Genomic DNA, 19,501 nt, shown 5'->3' with positions numbered 1-19,501 from the left:
GGGCTGAGAGAGCCTATCCCCCCCCCCCCCCCAAAGCAATAGAGGGCCTGGAAGCTAGAAGATCCCGCAGCTGCTAAGTGGGTTTCTTTCTGCAGGGTCACTGTGACCCTGACCAAACTTGCAGCACACTTTCTATAAAGGTGGCAAATTCAGCTAGTTAGCTGGAACTTTCTTTTCATCAGCAAAACAGCATCTAGAATCCTAAGTAAAAAGCCATTAAAATGAAATAAATAAATTGGCATTCATTTACGCCTCAGATATCTCTACCGTGCCATTGAAAACAGTCCATACCACGAACAGCTTCATCGGCTGGTTTCTGCACATCACTATTGTATGTACTCAGAAACCTGGGGCTTTTTTCAATGAAGAACCTGGACTGAGGCTTAGAGTAAGTGAAAGAGATTTGTTTAAAAGTTTATTACAGCTGTTCTTCCTTCCAGGATTCTCTGTCTTGGGCCGGACTTGTCTATGCCTCTCCCAGAGCATTCCAAAATTCAGGCCTGCATCAAGGAATGAGTCAGCATAGACCGTACACAGTCTAGGGCTGCCACATGTCCTGATTTTCCATGACATGTCCTGGAATTCGCCTCTGAAAATGGTGCCCTGGAATATTTATTGGATAAATCTCCGTCAAAGAGGGTTAAATTGTGCCGAAAATGCCAAAAAAAAGCTCCAAAATTCATTGTAGCTTCTACTAAAAAAAGCTCAACAACTTTTGAGGTGTCCTGGTTTATAGTTTTTGTAAAATATGGCAACCCGTTACATAGGAAAATCAGAAGCTGACTTTATACAGGACAAAGTCAGACCATTAGTCCACCTAAGCTCAGTATTGTCTGCACTGACTGCCAGCAACTTTCCAGGGTTTCAGCTAGGCGTCTACACTAGCTTTACCTGATGTTAAGGAGTGAACTTGTAAGATTTTGTCTGCTGTTACCACAAAACCTGTAGGGATGGGAAACCTGGTGCAGAAATAACCCGCTATTCACCCTGAGGTCCCAGGGCGGGTTGCAAGGTTGCGGATTTGTTGGAGTTATTTTTTAAAAAGCGGAGAATCCATGAGGATCCGTGTAGATCCGCCTTTAACCCAGACCCCAAGTTTGCAAGCATTTAAAATACAGCGTTAGGAACAACTTGCGATTACAAAATGCAATCACGCACATAAAAAAAAAAACAGCGTGGGTCCTGGAAACACGCATCTCAAAACCAGGGCAAAGCGGTGTGTCTAGTTGTGTTATTTTTCTACCCTTCTTTTTGACCTGTCTCCAAATTGTCATGAAATTCAGCTTCCGTAAGAACTTTGCAATTGCACAGCCTTCAAGCCACAGATCTGTGAGGAAGAAATGGGAGAAAGAACGAATGGGGTGGGGAGCTTTTAAAATATTGGAACTGAAAATAAACGAGACAGAAAGTGTTGTCTAGGTCCTAGAATATCCGACGGCTTCTGAGGTGCTGCCTTGAACTGTACTAATCTCGGGAATTTCCTGAGGCGCCTGCTTGGACAGTGCGTGTTTGTGGTGAAGTTTCCTCACTTGTTTATGCCATTATTCAGTGTGGTTGGGGTTTATTATGGCTGGTCAAGCCAACCGTCCTTGGGCTCGCTCTACGCCTTGGAGGCGAAAAAGGAAAGAAAATAAGCTCGCAATCGGCTTCGGGGGGGCGTGGCGTCGGAGAGCGGTTATTTCGGAGCGCGAGAACCTCCGTCCCTTGGCTCCTCCCCTCCCTCGCACCGCGCGCCGCACGTGGCGGGGGCGGAGTTTATAAAGTCCGCTGCGGGAGCCGGCGCTCTCCATTCGCCCACCAGCCGCCGCGATGGTGGCGGTGGCGCGGCAGCAGCGGACCGAGGCCGGGCACGCTGTGGCGACAGCCGGCGTCGCCGGCGCCCTGAAAAGCTCGCATGCGAAGCGCAGGCCGGAGGGATGCTTGAAGCCGACGGGACGCGACGAAGGAGCGGGGAAAAGGGACGGCGGCTGCGGAGACGAGAAAGTGAGTGACCGGCCGACAGGTTGCTTCGCGGGGGTCGGCTAATGGCTTCGCGCGGTTTCCCCATATACCACACTTCGGCCTGCGGCTCCTCTCTCTCTCTCTCTCGCCCTCCGCGGGTCTCCTGTTGGCCCCTCAGCCCGAGCGAAACCTCGCACTCGAGGGGTGTCCCCTTGAAATCAACGGCGAAGTCGCTCACGGTTAGCTAACTTCAGTTGTTTTCAGCGGGTCGACGCTTGCACGTCTGGATCCGTCTGGCCCGGAGTCCCGTTTCTAGAAAGGCTTGAGGGAAAACCACCCAAGCCCTTTTCACGTTTCTTGTTGCTCGGCAACGGGCTAAGGCGCCTGCAAACTGCTCCTGAACCTGGAGGTTCCATTTTACTGACCTGGCTAATAGCCGTTGACGCGAGTCCCACGGCCACGAATTTCGCAGCGCCCTTTTATATACAGTGGTACCTCGGGTTACAGACGCTTCAGGTTACAGGCTCCGCTAACCCAGAAATAGTGCCTCGGGTTAAGAACTTTGCTTCAGGATGAGAACAGAAATCGTGCTCCGGCAGCAGCTGGAGGCCCCATTAGCTAAAGTGGTGTCTCAGGTTAAGAACAGTTTCAGGTTAAGTACGGACCTCCGGAACAAATTACGTACTTATACCGAGGTAGCACTGTAAAAGGGTGCTGCGAAATTCGTGACCACTAACATAGACGGTACCCTTTTATATATAGTGGTTACTTGTATGCCCTGCTGCGGAACCGAATTGGGCACATTTAACTTTGCGCCGTCCGTCGGTGTGAGAGTGGTTTTCCCCGCTCCCCGGTGGATCTGTTCAATTCCCCAATCCCCGCGAAGCCCTCTTGTTTCTCGACATCGCTGAGGTTGTAAAGTAAATGCTGTTATTGTCACTTTGGTTTTGTTTGGTGGTGGTAAGATTTGATGGCGGCAAGATTTTGGTTCTTGCTCCAACTCTTAATAGTGGTGAGGAAAATGTTCAATGTGCGCAGCAGGTTTTGGATTTCGTGTCTCTTAACAGTGGTAGGGCTGGGAATGAAGGAAGAATAAAGGACGGTGCTCCTGTATTATTATGGGAGTTCGTAGTTACAAGTTGTGGAACTTAAGCCTAGCCATCTGTCTCTAGAAAGCAGAAATGCAGTTCTGAAATTGAGAGTTGGAACCTGTGTGTATGTATGTATGTATGTGTGTGGTTGGTTGGTTTGTCTATTTGAAGTGAGAGTAGTTAGTCCAGTTTGCATCTTGGGTCCTTTTCAATCGTATCAATTAAAAAACAGCCTTCTAGGTACCCATGTTATTAAATCTAGAATAAATGCCTTGCCTTTGGTTCTGAGCACGCACACCATGCCCTCAGTTCACTCAAATTAAAACCTACATGTTGCCCATACATATCTGTTGAAATTAGTGGGAAGAATTACCCATTTACCTTGATAAATATATTTAAGGTGATTAAATTATTTTAAGGGCTAACTTAACTGGTGACGTGTTATTTACACAGTGCATCCCCCATTTGTTTCTTGTTTTATTGCTGAAATGCTCCCACTACTGTTTGGAGGAGTATGTAGGGCCATCACAATTTACTGAAAATTAAGTTCAGTGTAAGAGGTTGAAGATCGCAGCCTGATTTGCTGTAATGCTGTCCCCTCTGGTAACACTTTGAAAATGATTATTGAGAGCATGCAGATATTCGCTGAAGTTCATAAGGTAAAAGTGATCACTAGGTGAGCCTATTCCTTACTATGATAGTTTATTCTCTCGTATCCAGCTAGTTACTTTACCTTGTAAAGCATTTTCAGAAATTTGTTGCTGATTGATATTGTTTTTACTTTTTTTAAAAAAATCTGCTTTATTGGGTTTTCTAAAATTACAATGAAGAAGTGCAAAGTTCCCACTCTGTCCTTGTTCAATAAGGTAAATCAAATAGCTAAAACAGAGTAAGTGCATGACTTAAATGAACCCTGAACATGTTAAGAAGAAAATCCTTTTTAACAATCTGTGGGGTTTCTGAAGTTAGTTTGATTGAGTTTTAGATCTTTTTGGAAACTTTTACTTTAAACTAGCATTGTGTTGTGGTCTGTGTTTGTTTGCATAATGGACAAATATAGTCTCAAAAGGTTAAAAAACAACTATATTATAACAGTTTGGTTTGATTCATTGTTGATGTAGTGTTTAATTTGCCGTAGAGTTAAGTAACTTCCAATCCAGATTTTTTTAAAAAAGAAAATCTTTCCATGAAAGGAAGTATTGAAAATCCTTTCCAAGAAACGAAAATCTTCCCAAATAATTGGTTGAAAAGGTAACTTTAAGCAACATATCTCTGCTTGGTTTTCATAACTTGCATATTTTAATTGTAATATTTCAAAACGGTCCAGCTACACCTGAAAGTAAGGGATGGGGGGTAAATAGTGTAGCAAATGGAGGAATAATAATTACCATAATATACCCTTGGTTCAAATATTCTGTAGAAAATGTTAGAAAGTTAACAGACACAAAATACACCAGTTTTGTTACTAGCATTTTCAAGTGCTGATATTTGGATGTTTTATCTTGCCGCCCAGAAAAGAATTAAAGTACATAAATGAGATTACGTTTAGGAATTCTACACTTTTATAGAATGCCTAGCTTTTAAACTGTGTGATTTGTTAGGGTAATATCATAAGGGAATCTTGTTGTGTCTACATGCTATACCTTTAAATCACATTCAAAACACTCCCCCCCCCCCCCGAGTTCTAGATATTGTAGTTTGTTAATGGTTGCTTGGAATTGTAACTGTGAGGGGGGAAATGCATTGTAAGTGTGTAGGAAGGTTAATATTAAACTTCTGAAAAGTTATTAGGGGCAAAACATAGAATATGTCAACTGTCCTTAATTGCAGCAAAGTGAACACCACATCAAACTAGATTAATAGATTTGCAAAACGCAGCACAAGCAATTGAATATGTTGTGTAGATAATAAGGCAGACTTATTCACTTCTGCATGGCTTTCAGAAACATGATTCTCTTTACTAGGAGATATGTCAAAAATTGAATTAGTTTCTATTTTCAAGCTACATGGATATGACTATATTTATACATGATCTATGAAACGTGTGTCCTGTTTCTAAATCTGATTTTGATTAGATTGTATATTATAGGGAGTATTTTTATATATTCTACTGTATTAACTAGCCATTATAATGCTGTAGCATGTGGTGGAGGAGTGGTACTTATGAGTTCTCATCTTCAGCATTGTTGTGGCTTATTGAGAAGAGAGCTGAGGTTGGTATCGAGCACATGCACCAGCAGGAACGCTGGATGAACTCCACTGGTGCATTTGCACCATATTACCACCTTGTTCCTCTCCTCCCAGTAAGCTGCAGACTGGAGGTCAGGACAGTGCTGCCACATCAGCAGCTGCTACTGTGGTAACTCAGTGTGAGGAAATAATTGAACAGAGCAAAAGCACAACAGACATGTCAAAAATATAAAAAGTGTGGACACTGTGATTGGCAGTTCTTAAAGAGAAATCAGAATTTTGTTTGCTCTAGCAGGTCTGCTAAGATCGGTACATAGGCAATGGTTTAGTATTGTGCCATGCAATATGGTGTAACTAATCTGTCTTTTTTATTCTGTATTGAAATGCATATTCTTCCTAGAAATATAAAAAATAAACTAAGCTTGATTTCAGAAATTCGTTACTGTAAAAATATTTATGTATGTTTAATATTCAGGGAAGGAAACAACTCTTCTTTAAGTGGCAACTGTTCTGGGATGCCTTGTGCCCAATGTTAATTGCACAGTTCATAGCCCTCTTAACATAAGGGTACATTTTAGGAGAAACTCCCAAGCAAACCTTCTTTGTCACAGATCTATAATTTTTTTAATACTCTTCAAAAAGTAGAAAACTTTATTAGTAGTTTCTCAGTACAGTGTGCTAAATCTGACCTTTTAGTATCAAATATCAACATGCTTACAGGTGATCTTAATCTGCATACTCTCAATGATGGTTTTGAATCAGAGTTTAGGAAGATAGCATGTCAAGAAAACTGCAGTGTCCTGGAGGGTGAGAATTAGGGTTTGGCTGGGTGCATGCTGAGAAGCTGAAAATTTCCGGAATTCTCTCTTTGCCTGTATGCTATTAGCTATTGAATGTTCAGGGTTGGGGCTAGAAGCCCTGTAGCACTATGCAGCAGAGCAAGAGTTTGGGGGAGGCAGGAGTTCCATTTATTTCTTTAGCACATCTGAAGATCTCTCCCCCACCCCATCCTGCCAGCCTGAATAGACATCAGATTGGCCATTCTGGAAACAGAATGATAGACTCCTGGACTGGTACTGTGAAATGATCCAACAAGGTTCTTCATGTTTTCTTGATCTTAGTTTTTTTGGAATGCTCATTGATATTATGCATCCCACAAATAATCTCTGGGGCACCACAAATCATACACCCACACCTCCAGAAAAACTTTATCTATAAGATGGCATTGAATCTTGGCCAGGGCCACACTGAGCAGAAGGCACTGATAAGTGCATGTACCCAAACCCTTTACAGTATCTTGCACCAAAAGTATTTGGTCATATGTCAATCAGTGTCATCTCATAGAGGGTGTTTGGGGTTGCCCAAATATTATTTTTTGTAATGGTCATATAACTGTTTTGATTGGAGAAAATTAGTGTTGACCTTGAAAGCTATAGCCATCCAATCATGGATATGCTTGTTTTGGAGGTTCAAGGACAGACTTTGATTGGTTGAGCTGTATTTTGATCTTCCAGAGAAACAAAGAACTAAAACTTGTAACCAACTTCAGTAATTCAGTATGCCCACACACTTTTCTTTACCCTCACCCCCGTAGACTGCATAACACTGTGATAAATACTGGTTGTGCAAATTTTCTGCAGTTGTATTGATATTCAAAATGTTACATATTGCTGGAGATGCATAAGGCTTTTGGTGCTAATAGACCTCCATGAATAGTTTATGGTCCTTGGAATACAAGCATCCTTGGAATACAATTTTGTAGAGAATGAAAATAATAATGTTGGAGACTTCTATGCCATTGTTTGGCTGGGAAACATGTACTGTATCTCCCTCTAGTGCCTAGTTCATAAATAGCAGCCCACCATAATTCATTCCCTTACCTCAAGAGTTACTGTGCTGCTGTCTGTAAACTTAAACTAACAAACAAAAAAACCACTCAGAATTGCTTCTGAAATACTAATAACAGTATTTGGTTGATTATTTTACCTTATAGGGTTGTATTCAACACCAGTCAAAGTATACCCATTGAAATCAATGGATAAGACTAACCTAAGTTCCTTCCATTCTAGCAGTTTGAAAGCACGCCAAGAAAAGTGCAAGTAGATAAATAGGTATCCCTTACCTATCCAGCAAGAAGGTAAACGGCGTTTCCGTGCACTTCTCTGGTTTTAGTGTTCCGTTGCGCCAGAAGTGGCTTAATCATGTTGGCCATATGACCCGGAAAAACTGCCTGTAGACAAACACCGGCTCCCTCAGCCTGTAAAGCAAGATGAGCACCGCAACCCCAGAGTCATCTGCAACTGGACTTAACTGTCCGGGGTCCTTTACCTTTTAAGGTTCATTTAGTTCAGTGGGTCTACTCTGTAGAACTTAGGATACAAACCACAGTTGTGAAATGTGAAACTTCAGATAAAAGTGCAAGAATAAAAGCAGTTGCAATTTTTCATATGCTTACACGTATTTTGAAGTTCTACTTGCATCTCTCATTTAAATATGTTGCTGCATGTTCTTCAGTGCAAAACAAAAGTAACAACTGATAACCCAATTTAATTGCAGTTACCGTAGGCAGTTACTGAGCCTAGTGGTATTGGGGGGGGGGGAGCCTTAGCTTGCCCACACTGAAATGCATTCTTTTATTATTAAACTTTTGGGGTGGAAAAGAGGCATTCTTGCTTCAGAGTTAATAGGGAATTTGAACATCCAGGTGAGGTATTAAAAACAGAAACGGAATGGGCAGTGATGGAAGATATTTAGAGACAATAAATTAATTGTGTAGAAAGCAAATGTTACTACTACTATGGTTATTGACATTTTTATTCACTTTTCAGTCCACAAGAGTTCCCAGGGTGGTGTACAAATTTCAGTGAGGACACTCCCTGCTCTCAGGCTCAATATTTATGGGACAAAAGAAAAAGAGACTGGGAGGGAGTAAGAAAAAGCAAGTTACAGTTTTAATAACAGTTTTTGCAATTCATTATTGATTCAGGTTGAAGACAAAATAGAAAAGGAACCAAAGATGGAAGTGATGCAGAAAAACAGAACGTCAAATACAAAGGGTATATTTTTGCCAGATCAAAGTCGTTTGAAAAAATTTACCATTCCTAAAAGAGCTCCTGATAAAGGTACAGTAGACAAATAACAAAATACTCATTTTTGATCATGTGTTATAGATCTGTCATAATTTAATAAGCAAAGAAACAATGTGATATGTGATAGAAACAGTTTATGTCATTGTACTTCAGAAATGTATACTTTCCCAAGTCAGTTGTATCCTGACAGTTTCTGATGTTTATAATAGGAATTGACACTACCTGTGCCTTTTCGTCTCTCCTCTCTTCTGAAGAGTTTTTCCATATGATTGGCTGTGGTAGCATCCCTGTCAGGAGGAAGTAAAGTTATTGGTTCCACAGGAACAGCTTTCTGCCATAGCACCAACGTTATGGGTTGTTATCCCTAAAATGAGTTGCTTGACCTTGTCACTACAGTTCTAGTCAACAAATCCAAACCTTTTTATTGTGCCAGGCCTTCAAATTTTAGGTTTAGCTTTTACCTGTGCTGGATTTATCCTTGTTTTCAATGTTTTTTTATTCTAGTTCATCCCATCTTCAGCCTTTTTATTCAATAATACTATTCTGTGAACTCCAACAGAGATGTACCTTCGTTATCCATTATAATCTTTCAATAAAGATTGATCGAATTATTTGTTTTTGTAAATTATTCTGATCAGATTCAAAATTAAGTCACATTTGCAAAGAGAATCTTAATGGTTTACTTGTGTTTAAGCATCCTTGCCAGTTGTGGGAAGTGGCAGATGCTAATACTATTATCATTATTATTAAATTTAAATCCTGCCCTTCCTCCCAAGGAGCCTAGGATGTCAGATTCTTCTGAGTACAGTAGAACCTCTACTTACCACCGGCTCTACTTGGGCCCAATCCAAGTTGTGACCGCAGCAAACCCGAAAGTAAATACCAGGTTTGCCGCGATTCATGCATGTGCGGAAGCGGCTTCTGCCGTTTGTGCACACACAGAAGCGGCTGCCGCCATCTGCACATGTGCAGAAGTGTGCTGCCGCCGAATGCACCTGCGCACAACGGCGCTTCTACCAGCAACCCAGATCAACTTACAGACGGACCTCCGGAACTGATTACGTCCGTAAGTAGAGGTTCCACTGTAGTTCTTCCTGCAAGGATTCCCACCTTCTGCTTTAAATATTGTCCTCCCACTATGTTGTGCCACCACTTCCTGAGTAATTGTACGGAGAAAAAGGGCTGCTCCCGTTAGGGATGCACAAACATGCTTCAATCTGTTCCAATATTTATTTGCACTTTCATCTGATCTTTTCTCTTCCACTGCAGTTGGTTTATTTTGCACAAGTCTATGTTCCGTTTTATCTACTAACGCAGAAAAATATGTAGCTTTTATAGAGCACGTAGGCATGCATGACTCAACCACCAACAGATATTTACAAATTTGTTACCTCTGTGTATTGCCTTTCAATTTTAATTAATTTCTACAGGGAATGCCCTGTTAGTCTTTTTCAGCAAAACAACAAAGGGCTTAAAAATCAAAGTTAATGAAGTGCCTAATTGACCTTCATAATGCTATCCATGGTTGCAAACTTAATCATGTCTAATAGTCCCATTGTATTCAGAGGGGCTTACTTCCAGGTAAATGGGGTTAGGATTGCAGCTGCTCTTGCTACCTTGATTTTGCCAGCCCAGCCACTATAAACTTGCCATCCTATCTCCTTTCCGTCACCCAGGCATCAGCTACATTTCATTTAGTAGTTCAGTTAAAAGTCAAGAAAATCTGAAGGATGAGGGAAAGGAAGATAATTTTAAATTTAATGTCACTTATAAAGCAGAAAGTTAAGGTGGTCAGTAATGGGTAGTCAGAGCCAGATGATTCTTTCTACTTTGACAAAGGGACTTCTTTCCATAGGGAAACAACAGCATGAAATTATGCATTCAAATGAGTTTGAAAACTCATAAAGTGTAGCAGATTAAGGCTAAATCCTAACCCCATTTACCTGGCAGTAAGCCTCACTGAAGTTCACTGAGATTTACTTCTGAGTAAACATGGTCATGATTGTAGTCTTGGTTGTAGCAAAAAATAAAAGCAAGAAAAGTAAAGAGGCTCTTGTATACCTCAATAAATATGCAAAAACTGTATGATGCAAAACAATTGACTTACGTATTTATAACATGTGCATGTTAAAAAGTTAGTTGTCAAGAACAAAGGTGAAAGCTTTCACAGGAAGACTCCTTGCCACAATGGGGGGTATGCATGAAAAATGGTTTACAAAGGGACATGAACCATCTGAATTTTCTCAATCTCTACTTGTATTCTTTCAAATAAAGGTTGACTTGAAGCCTGCAGCCAAATTAACTTAAATCAGTATGTGAACTTCATCCCATATCCCTGTTTTTGCAGCTTTTTGCTTCCTTAGTTTTGCAAGGTCACAATGCTGCCATGACAGTAGAAGCCATAGCTAGCATAATTCCTCTGACTAAGCAACCATATTCTTTGAACTGTTGACCAGCCTTCCTATAATTCCTGTCTGTCTCTCACCCTTCCATAACACCTGTTCTTATGCACTGTGAATTTTCTTCAAAGCTTGCTTTCTGATTACCATTCTTGCCTGAGTTTCCTTTATCTTCCTTTTCTGCTTATTTTTACCACATAGAGGGGGACGCCATTCCTAATAGGGATGACTCCCCCTACTGGAGAAAGGCAGGGTCTTCAACTTGCAACATCCTCTCCAGAGGGACAGTTAGGTCTTCATGTCTCTCTCTGTGTGTGGAGAGAAATGCTTGCCTGAGTGGTTGTTTTGTGTAGATTTTCCCTTTGTCTAGTCCTTCCTTCATCATGTTTGCTAGATCATCTGAGTAAGTTTTTTCACTGTGTTTTCCTGGTTGGCTGCCCCCCCTTCTTCATTTTAAAATTTTGTTCTCGCCCTCCACCCTTCCATCCCACCCTCTCCATCTTGTATCCCACAGATTGGTGGAAACACAGACATATATTGAGCGGCCAGGAGAGGAAATAGGAACCCCGTGGTTTCTTTATATCCTAGGACCACTTCTCAGTCCTTTCGCTGCCTCTGTGCAAATTTTAATCCAAGCCAAACTGGCAGCTTCCCTTTCCTTACAGAAGCTGGATTGGAAACACCTTAGTACCTAAGCAGCAGGATGCTTCATGCCACCACACCAGTTCAACCAAGCAGTGTCATGTGTGTCCCTATATAACATAGATACTACTTAAACTAGCAATGAATTAATTTCCATGACCTAATTTAAGCAAGATTTTCTCTCCTGAGATTTTTTACTAAACCTTGTAACTTGACAGAAATCTCTTTGGGAGATTCTTTTGCCTGTGACCATCACTGTGTTGCCAAGAATGTTGCTTAGTAATCCCCGTGACTGTAATTCTAATAGATTTCTTAAAACTTTTTATTTATTTGTGTTTAGGTTTACTAACGGAGTGTTCCAATAATCAGAGAGACAGTAATGAGATTAAACAACGGCTGATTCAAAGTTGCCTTGACAAAGAATGTAACCTCGAGTCTTTGTGGCAGTTCAATAAGATAAAAATGGTTCACAATAAAGATCTGGAAGAAGAATTTGTCGCAAAGAGGTGAATTGTGCTTATATGAAGAGAAATTAATCCATTTTATTTTATCATATTTGTCTTCCATCCTTACTCCCAATAAGTTTATATGTGGTATTTTCTCACTGTATTCTAAAAACAATTACATGAAAAAGAGAGAGAGACTGACTTGCCCAAACCCACATAGTGAGCCCCTTCATGGCTGGGGTTTGAACCCATGTCTTCTCCATTCCAGATCCAACACGCTTGTCCATTACATGTTCAAAAGCTATAGGAGCCCTATCAGAAAAATCAGACACACACACAACTAGCTATCCATAGTCATAATTGAACACAGATGCTGAAGTTTAGTTCTGGTTTTTCCTAGTCCCATGGGCTTAGGCAATTCCTTCTCCAGTCCTGAGCCATACACATTGGACTGCGTGATGTGACTCTCTAGGCCACCTGCCTTCCCTTTTGTTACACTCCCCGCATCCTGAACCACATATGCTAAGCTCCATTCTGCAGGAAATACATGCCCATTCATCCTGAATCATCCACCTCCTTGAAACTCACATGGTTCAATGGGTTGTAATAACAAGATTAACAGTATTACATTTTTTCAGTTTTAGAGATAGGCAGCAGCTTTACTCATCAGACCAGACTCTCTTTCTTGGATATAAAACAATCCATGGCATGTAGAAGAGCCATCATACTAAAACAGCTAATTACAATGTACTAAAGAAAACCATCAACTATTAACCAACCATCCATTTGCAATGTGGTCAGGGCCAGATTGTTACCTTTTCTTGCAAGTGGGTATAAAGAAAATCAAATACACCAGTATTATGAAATTGCTTATACTCTAAGAAAGTGAAGAAGCATTTATCTGAAATGTATATAATTATTTGGAAATGTGTATAATGTGTTATTTTTTATTGCTAGGACTAAGTTGCGTGAAGCAGGAAGGCAAGATAAAGAAACATCTAGCTTTTTACTTGTCTCTAACAAGGAAGTCTCAAACATTTGTCAGAATGGCCTGCACACTGGTCATTCCAAGAAAGAACAACTAAAAATTATGAAGGAACTTGGAAATCCTCAACTTGGCATATATTTATTCAGACACATTGATGTTGCTCTGAATTATGCATCCGAACACTCAATCCCAATAGAAAATATCATTATTTTCAGGGTAAGTTTTATACAGAAATGGTAAATGCTAGGCAAGTGTGTAGCATGAGGAGTCGTCGTTTTGTGTCCGAATCTTTTATCCCAATGATTTTTTTTCCTGACTATAATGCATTTTTATATGCAGAAGCCAAATTTAGGTTGCTAGGTAGGATACTGAAAGTCGGGACCGTTCTCTGAAATGCTACTGGCTCCATGCGCAAGGCCAGCTAGACAGGTGCAGCTTTATAGTCTCAATGCGTGGGTCAGACGATGGTGTTGGGAGGAGCAGATTTGTTAAGCGCTGAGTGTGTTCCAGTCACAACAAAGAGGTAATTACAGGCCATCTTCAAACTGAGTGAAAAAGCGGTCCTCATTCATAATCTAACACAGAAATACCTTCAGATAATAGTGGTTAGTATACCTCAGATTCATACACATTTTTACTAAACTCTTAAGAATTTATATTTTCATTTTCTATGCAGGATTTAAATATCTTGCATTTGGATAAGTGTTATGTCTACTCCAGCTATTAAGTTTTTAGACTGAAGACTCTATGGTTGAGTGATAAGATCACATACTGTTTTTTTAAAGAAACCCTCCATCTGAAATCAGAATATAGGAGTGCATTCTTGATATTTGTCTGTGGTGTATATTTTATTTTCATGTTTGCTAACTCACAGTTCATTATTTTACATTGACTTTTTTTTTTTAAGTTATATGCTCTTAAGGGGAGTGGAACTTTTTTCTGTGTTTAAAAAGCACTTTGTTCCATATACTTACTTCATAGGAAAAGATGTCCAGCTAGGTAACTGAATGCAATCATATGAGCATTTTACTGAAAATAACTCTGTTTTCTTTTATTTAATCTGATAGGTTCTCTTAGGAAAAGTGAAAAAAATTCAGCCTCCTAAAGGCAAGAAGAAAGTTGCTTTGGATCCAACTCCAAAATTTGATTGCCACATGTCCAGAGCTCATCCTTCAGTTAAGGATTCATTGGAGGACCAGGCCATTGGTTCTTTGGTAGGGAATCCTTAACTTTTGCACACGCGACCTAATCAGATGTCATATTTCATTATGCTTGTTGTATTCTTGAAACTTTGTTCTTTTATTTTTAATTTTTATATTCTATTGTTTATTATTTTGAGTGCAGAATACAACTTAAAAACAGTATAACCATCAGAGGCTGCTGCAAAACTAGAAAACTGTTTTGTAAAAGTTGTAAAACATGCTGGAACGCCCACCTTAATAAAGTCTTTGCCCAACACCCAAAAGACATGTTGACACCAAACTATCTTCTCCGAAAAGGGCACTCCATAACTGAGACCCCATGACAGGGAAGGTCCCCTCTCTGGAGGAGGTCTTCAGATGATGAAGAAGGAAGGAATGGTATTTATTGTTGCTATTGGGTTGTGATGGGATTTGAAATGTGAAAAAAACACAGACTCTGACCTGACCATTTTGCAGCCATCGAAGTTTTGAAACCATTTTCAAGGCAGACCCACAAAGAGCACATCATAGTTTAAGGTGATAAAAAGCACTCCTGACCACAGTCTGCACTTGCTAGTATTAACTCTAGAAACACTACCAATCTGCAAACTTGGTGCTTTAGGGGGAGTGCATTTCCACCCATAGCATGTCTCCCAAACCACAGCGCCCTCATCTTCAAAGATTTAAGTATAAGATAGCCCTTTTTGCAGGTGGCACATTGCTTTTTTTCAGTGGACCTGCAGATCTCTATCCCCAAATTTATGACAATCATGTAGGTTTGCCTCTGAAGACGGTTTGGAAACTTTAGCTAGTGCAGAATTTGAAAGCAGGTTGCTCACCTGAGCAAGAGGGTTTGAGCATATTACACCGATCCTGGTCCAACTGCGCTGGCTACCAATTAGTTTCTGGGCCCTATTCAGAGTGCTGGTTTTGACCTATAAAGCCTTAAATGGCCCAGGACCGCAATACTTCAAGGACCGCCTCTTCCCATATGAACCTACCCAGACCCTGAGATCATCTTTTGAGGTCCTTCTTCATGTGCCTCCACAAGAGATCCAGAGGGTGGCAACATGAGAGCAGGCATTTTTTGCAGTGGCTCCCTGTCTGGAATTCTCTCCCCAGCAAGGTTTGCCTAGCACTTTCATTATACACCTTTAGGCGCCAGGCAAAAACAATCCTTTGACCAGGCCTTTGGTTGATTGACATCATATGCCTTTTAAATGTGTTGGGGGTGGTATTGTGGTGGTCTTGTTTTTATGCATTTTGTGGTTTTATATTCTAGTTTTATCCTAGGAGTCAGTATTAGAAACTGAGTTATGAAAGCTAGGAGCTAAATGGCACCTTAAACCTAGGTTACGGGTGCAACAACAGAATGTCTAGGCACACTTTTTTATAACAAGAATACAAAGCTGAAAATGAATGAACTGCAGCTAAAATACTATGTTCATTTTTCACATGATCTAGTCCTTCTGTTACTCACCCCCCTAATAGTCTAAAGAGGGTCTCTTCTCCAGAGAGTAGCTGGAAGTGGAGAGGCAGAAAAAGGGCCTCCTTTCCTTCACGCTGCAGTTTCTGTCTGACATCTTGGGCGCAGTACTGTGCCCAGAGCTCAGAAACTGCTTACGCTAATGAAATTCTCTGTCACAAAATGCGCCTAGAACAATGGGAGTTTCAAACACTGCTGGGAACCGTCCTGAGACCTGTTGGTATAGAACAGTATGTAAATTTAATAAATAAAATAAAATAATAGACTATTTTGGCCACTTGTACAGATACAAAGTTAACTAGCTGAAGTTGGGAGCAATGTCCATAGGGCAAGGGCCAATATTCACCCACCATACAGACTGGCCACTAAAGTGGAAAAAGATGATGTACTTGGGTCTCCCCATTTCTAGGTAAAATTCAGTATGGAAGAAACGCTTGTTAAAATATAGGCAGGCCTAGACCTAGAACACTGAGCCAGTCTAACAATAATCCTATGGACAATAAACATAATTAAAAAGAACATTCTGGCCAGACTGGTATATGTGCTTAGGGGCCTCCCACTTACCCCCCCCCCCCCCGCACTGGAAATACTTCATTCCAACTGATGTATTTAAAAAATTGTGAGCTGCAAACAGACCTCATCTGGCATATACCAAACTACAGCTCCCAATGATAGACTTATAAGTATTATCTAATTGCACAAGTTCCATAATGGCAACAGGAAGCAGATTGTGAAATCCCACAGTAGGCAGATAGAACTAGATTTAGTCAGCTAAACAGCTGGGCAGCACTAGACTCTAAGCAACTGGGAAACTCTGCAACATAAACTCCCATCATAGCTGCTATCGCACAAGCCTGGCTGGCAATGGCAAACCAAATGCACTTTGGCCCATTTGCCCACCTTGCCATCAGACGCAGTCCACATATAACAGCCAAAAATCTTGACTTAAGAAAAGCATGGGCAGAGTGAGTATCTCTCACAGAACATACATAATTTTTTTTGTATGGCGTCTTTTCACAGTTCAAGTCCATGCTCCAGGCAATGGGGGACTCTAACTCAAAACCCTGAGATTTAGTGTCTCATACTCTACCAATTGAGCTAACATCAGAAAATGCACAAGTAAGTGGAACAACTTCCACATAAATCACAAGATCTAAAGTAAAGAGAATATAATAAAGATAATAAAATATATGAGCAAAATTTGGCCCAGATGTCCTGAGTGCAGCAGACACACCAGATCTCTTTCAAACACCACATACCATCACCTCAGGAAAACTCAGTAAGTCCCTATACACATTAGTATGTAATACACTAAGGCCAATTAGACATAACTGCACAGTGGGGAAAAGACCTGTGTTGTATCAAATCAGGTACCCATGACAATAGACTTAGAAAATATTCTCCAGGCTTACAGGACATCAACACATCTTGGATGCATGGACCTAACATCCACAGATCATTGCTGTTGATGTAAATCATGGGTAGGCAAACTAAGGCCCGGATCCGGCCCAATCACCTTCTAAATCTGGCCCACAGATGGTCCACATGAGTAGAATGTGTCCTTTTATTTCAAATGCATCTCTGCCCTGTAATCAGACCCTTTGGGGCAGAAGTACAGACTAGAATTAACTTGGTTCCGGACAAATCCCTGTTACACCAACATAATAATTGGCTACATACCTGCCAGGAAGGCAGGTTTCATTGAGCCATGCTCACAGCAAAATGAATAACCCCCCCAACATTGAAAGCCCAAGTCGCACCAGGCACAGAGAACTGGATACAAGACCTACACAAGAGAAAATTCTCTTCTAAGAGATTTGGAGGACCATTTGAGAACTTTTCACCAAGTAGTACCTATAGCCAGAAGAAGTGGGAGACATAACAAAGAAATGGAAACTTGTCCAGTTCAACAGTTCATAATCTGGGACTCAGAGCATTGACACCCGTTTATCGCCACCTTTATCTGAGCAAAAGAGCCTGAACAGTGAATAACTTACCAAACACCAGAAATTAAAAAGTCGTAAAAAGAATAACGAAGGGGTGTGTGTGTGTTTGTAACTGAAATCCAATGTGCAAATACCAGAATGGAAGGGGATGAGTTTGGGCCGGGCCATCATCTCTCACGGGATGTGGATGTCTGCATATGGCTAAAGAGTTTTGTGTGATGATTGTAACAGCTTGGGGGTTGATTTCATTCTAACCAGCTTGCTCTTACAATAGCTTTTCATGATTTTGGTAGCAATTGCTTTATATCAGGGATGTCCAACCAGCAGATTGCGGGATCCTTATCGTGTACAAAAAGTTACAAGGGGGGAAAGCTCAACAACTCTGGGCAATCCACCCACCCCACACACGCTCCTCCCTCCAATGACAGTGGGTAGATCACTGCCAGTTTTTTTTATATACTGGGAGTAGATTGCAGTCTCTTGGGAGTTGGACATGCCTGCTTTATAGTTTTGAATTTATACAGACAGGGATAACGCTTCTGTAATTGATTTAGTCAGACTCCTTTGTGGTGCTAGGTGCACACAGCCCTCTTGCTTCTGGCAGGACTGACAACTGGGATGGGGGCAGTTCAGGAAACTGCTGCGGGAAGCAGTATGACTTACTATTTTGATTACTATAATGCATTGTATGTGGGACTGCCTTTGAAGGTGGTTCAGAAGTTTCAGTTGCTGCAGAATATGTTCCTTTTAGTATTTGAGCATTACAAGCATTACAGTACTGTTCTCATCTTTACTGGCTACTAGTCTGTTTCATTTACCCATTCAAAGTGCTGGTTATGACCATTTAAGCCTGTCAAGGCTTGAGAACTTGGTATCTGAAGAATCAGCTCTTCACCTATGTGCTAACTAAAGGCTCTGGTGCTGAGTGCATTGCAAGCCCTACCTTTATAACCCCAGAGCGGACCTGACTGGGCCAAACCTTCACTCAGGTCAACTTGGGAGCCTGGGAGCCCAGTTTTATTGCTGATAGGCTCCCGAGTTCTTGCGGGAATTTTGGCACAGGAAGACAGAGTTATGTCTTCTGTGTAGAGGCTGGAAATGTTGGCTGTGCAGCTGAGCTGCAAAGACTGCTCTCAGTAAGATAGGGAACAGGTATATATAAATTTTAAAAAAAATTCTACCCTTTTCAGAGTTTAAGGCAGCTTATATTGAAATTGCAATAAAATAACTAGTAATTCAAGCTCTTCCATTAAATATTTGAATGTTTCCATAATAACTATAGTGTTCGATTTTAGATTTTTTTTCTTTTCTTTTAGTTTTGTATTATGTTATAAATGGAAGGAGAGAGATTTTTTTAAGTAGTGGATGTTTTACAAGTCAATTTTGCTGAAATATGACCAAAACCTAAAGTTATTTTAGCAGACTTTGTCTAGGATGCAATTTTACTAATCCTGCAAGTGATATTCTTGTGATATTTTTCATATTTGCAGATATATTTTTATGAATACAATGAACATTCAAAACCAGTGGACAAGCCTAGGCAGTGCCTTCCATATGCAGTAATAGAAGTAAAACGCATTAATCAGAAAAATGCAACTGTCTCTGCTTCAACACCTTTGCAGTGCAGACCTCAAAAATTGCCTAAGCATGTGGGTAAGCTGATTTTATAAATGTGTATTTCATATTCTTAAATTAATACACATGCCTGTTTCCGCCCCCTCCCATTTTGTATGACCCTAACGCTAACCATGCTTTGTTCAGCCACTCTAGATGCTTCCCTATGCTACAGTGGCACTGGGCTTTGCTCACCTGTCAAACATCTCTTGTTTGTTTGTTTGTTATTGCCCTAAGGTCCCTGGGCAGCTTACAGCATTAAAATACAATATTGAAAACAATTCAAAACAGCTTATAGCCATAAAAATAAGATGGGCCCTGAAAACATACATATTTCGAGTGTCAAAAGCAAGGGTCTTCCGAATTCTCCGAAACCAGATGCACCTCCGTGGGGAGGGAGTTCCACAGCTTAGGGCCCACTACAGATAATGCCCTCTACCGGCCTACCCCGACCCCGAGTCTTTGACAAACCATGGGTTAATGTGAAT

General features: G+C 40.8%; 1 protein-coding gene and 1 long non-coding RNA gene across 4 annotated transcripts in view; one reads left to right on the top strand and one right to left on the bottom strand.

The window, feature by feature from the left end:
- Positions 1-227: 227 nt before the first annotated feature.
- Positions 228-1,690, bottom strand: LOC310667982. Of its 2 annotated transcripts, none has more exons than XR_014506507.1 (2): positions 1,530-1,690; positions 228-1,327 (listed from the first exon to the last, which is right to left on the bottom strand). It is a non-coding gene; the product is annotated as an uncharacterized lncRNA (long non-coding RNA). The 2 variants fall into 2 exon arrangements; XR_014506508.1 differs by having other exon boundaries at positions 228-603.
- A 54-nt stretch (positions 1,691-1,744) lies between these two features.
- TEX15 (testis expressed 15, meiosis and synapsis associated) overlaps positions 1,745-19,501 on the top strand; it is a 31,872-nt gene continuing 14,115 nt past the window's right edge. For both annotated transcript variants that reach the window (XM_083419170.1, XM_083419171.1), the window contains exons 1-6: positions 1,745-1,983; positions 8,209-8,344; positions 11,693-11,858; positions 12,756-13,002; positions 13,854-14,000; positions 18,890-19,052. In XM_083419170.1, the coding sequence (XP_083275296.1) occupies positions 1,810-1,983; positions 8,209-8,344; positions 11,693-11,858; positions 12,756-13,002; positions 13,854-14,000; positions 18,890-19,052 (1,033 nt within the window). In that variant the 5' untranslated portion in view covers positions 1,745-1,809. The remainder of the gene's footprint in view (positions 1,984-8,208; positions 8,345-11,692; positions 11,859-12,755; positions 13,003-13,853; positions 14,001-18,889; positions 19,053-19,501) is intronic.

The sequence above is a fragment of the Podarcis tiliguerta genome, assembly GCF_965153285.1.
Source record: "Podarcis tiliguerta genome assembly, chromosome: 17".
Classification (NCBI taxonomy): domain Eukaryota; kingdom Metazoa; phylum Chordata; class Lepidosauria; order Squamata; family Lacertidae; genus Podarcis; species Podarcis tiliguerta.
This window is presented reverse-complemented; position numbering and strand designations above follow the sequence as displayed.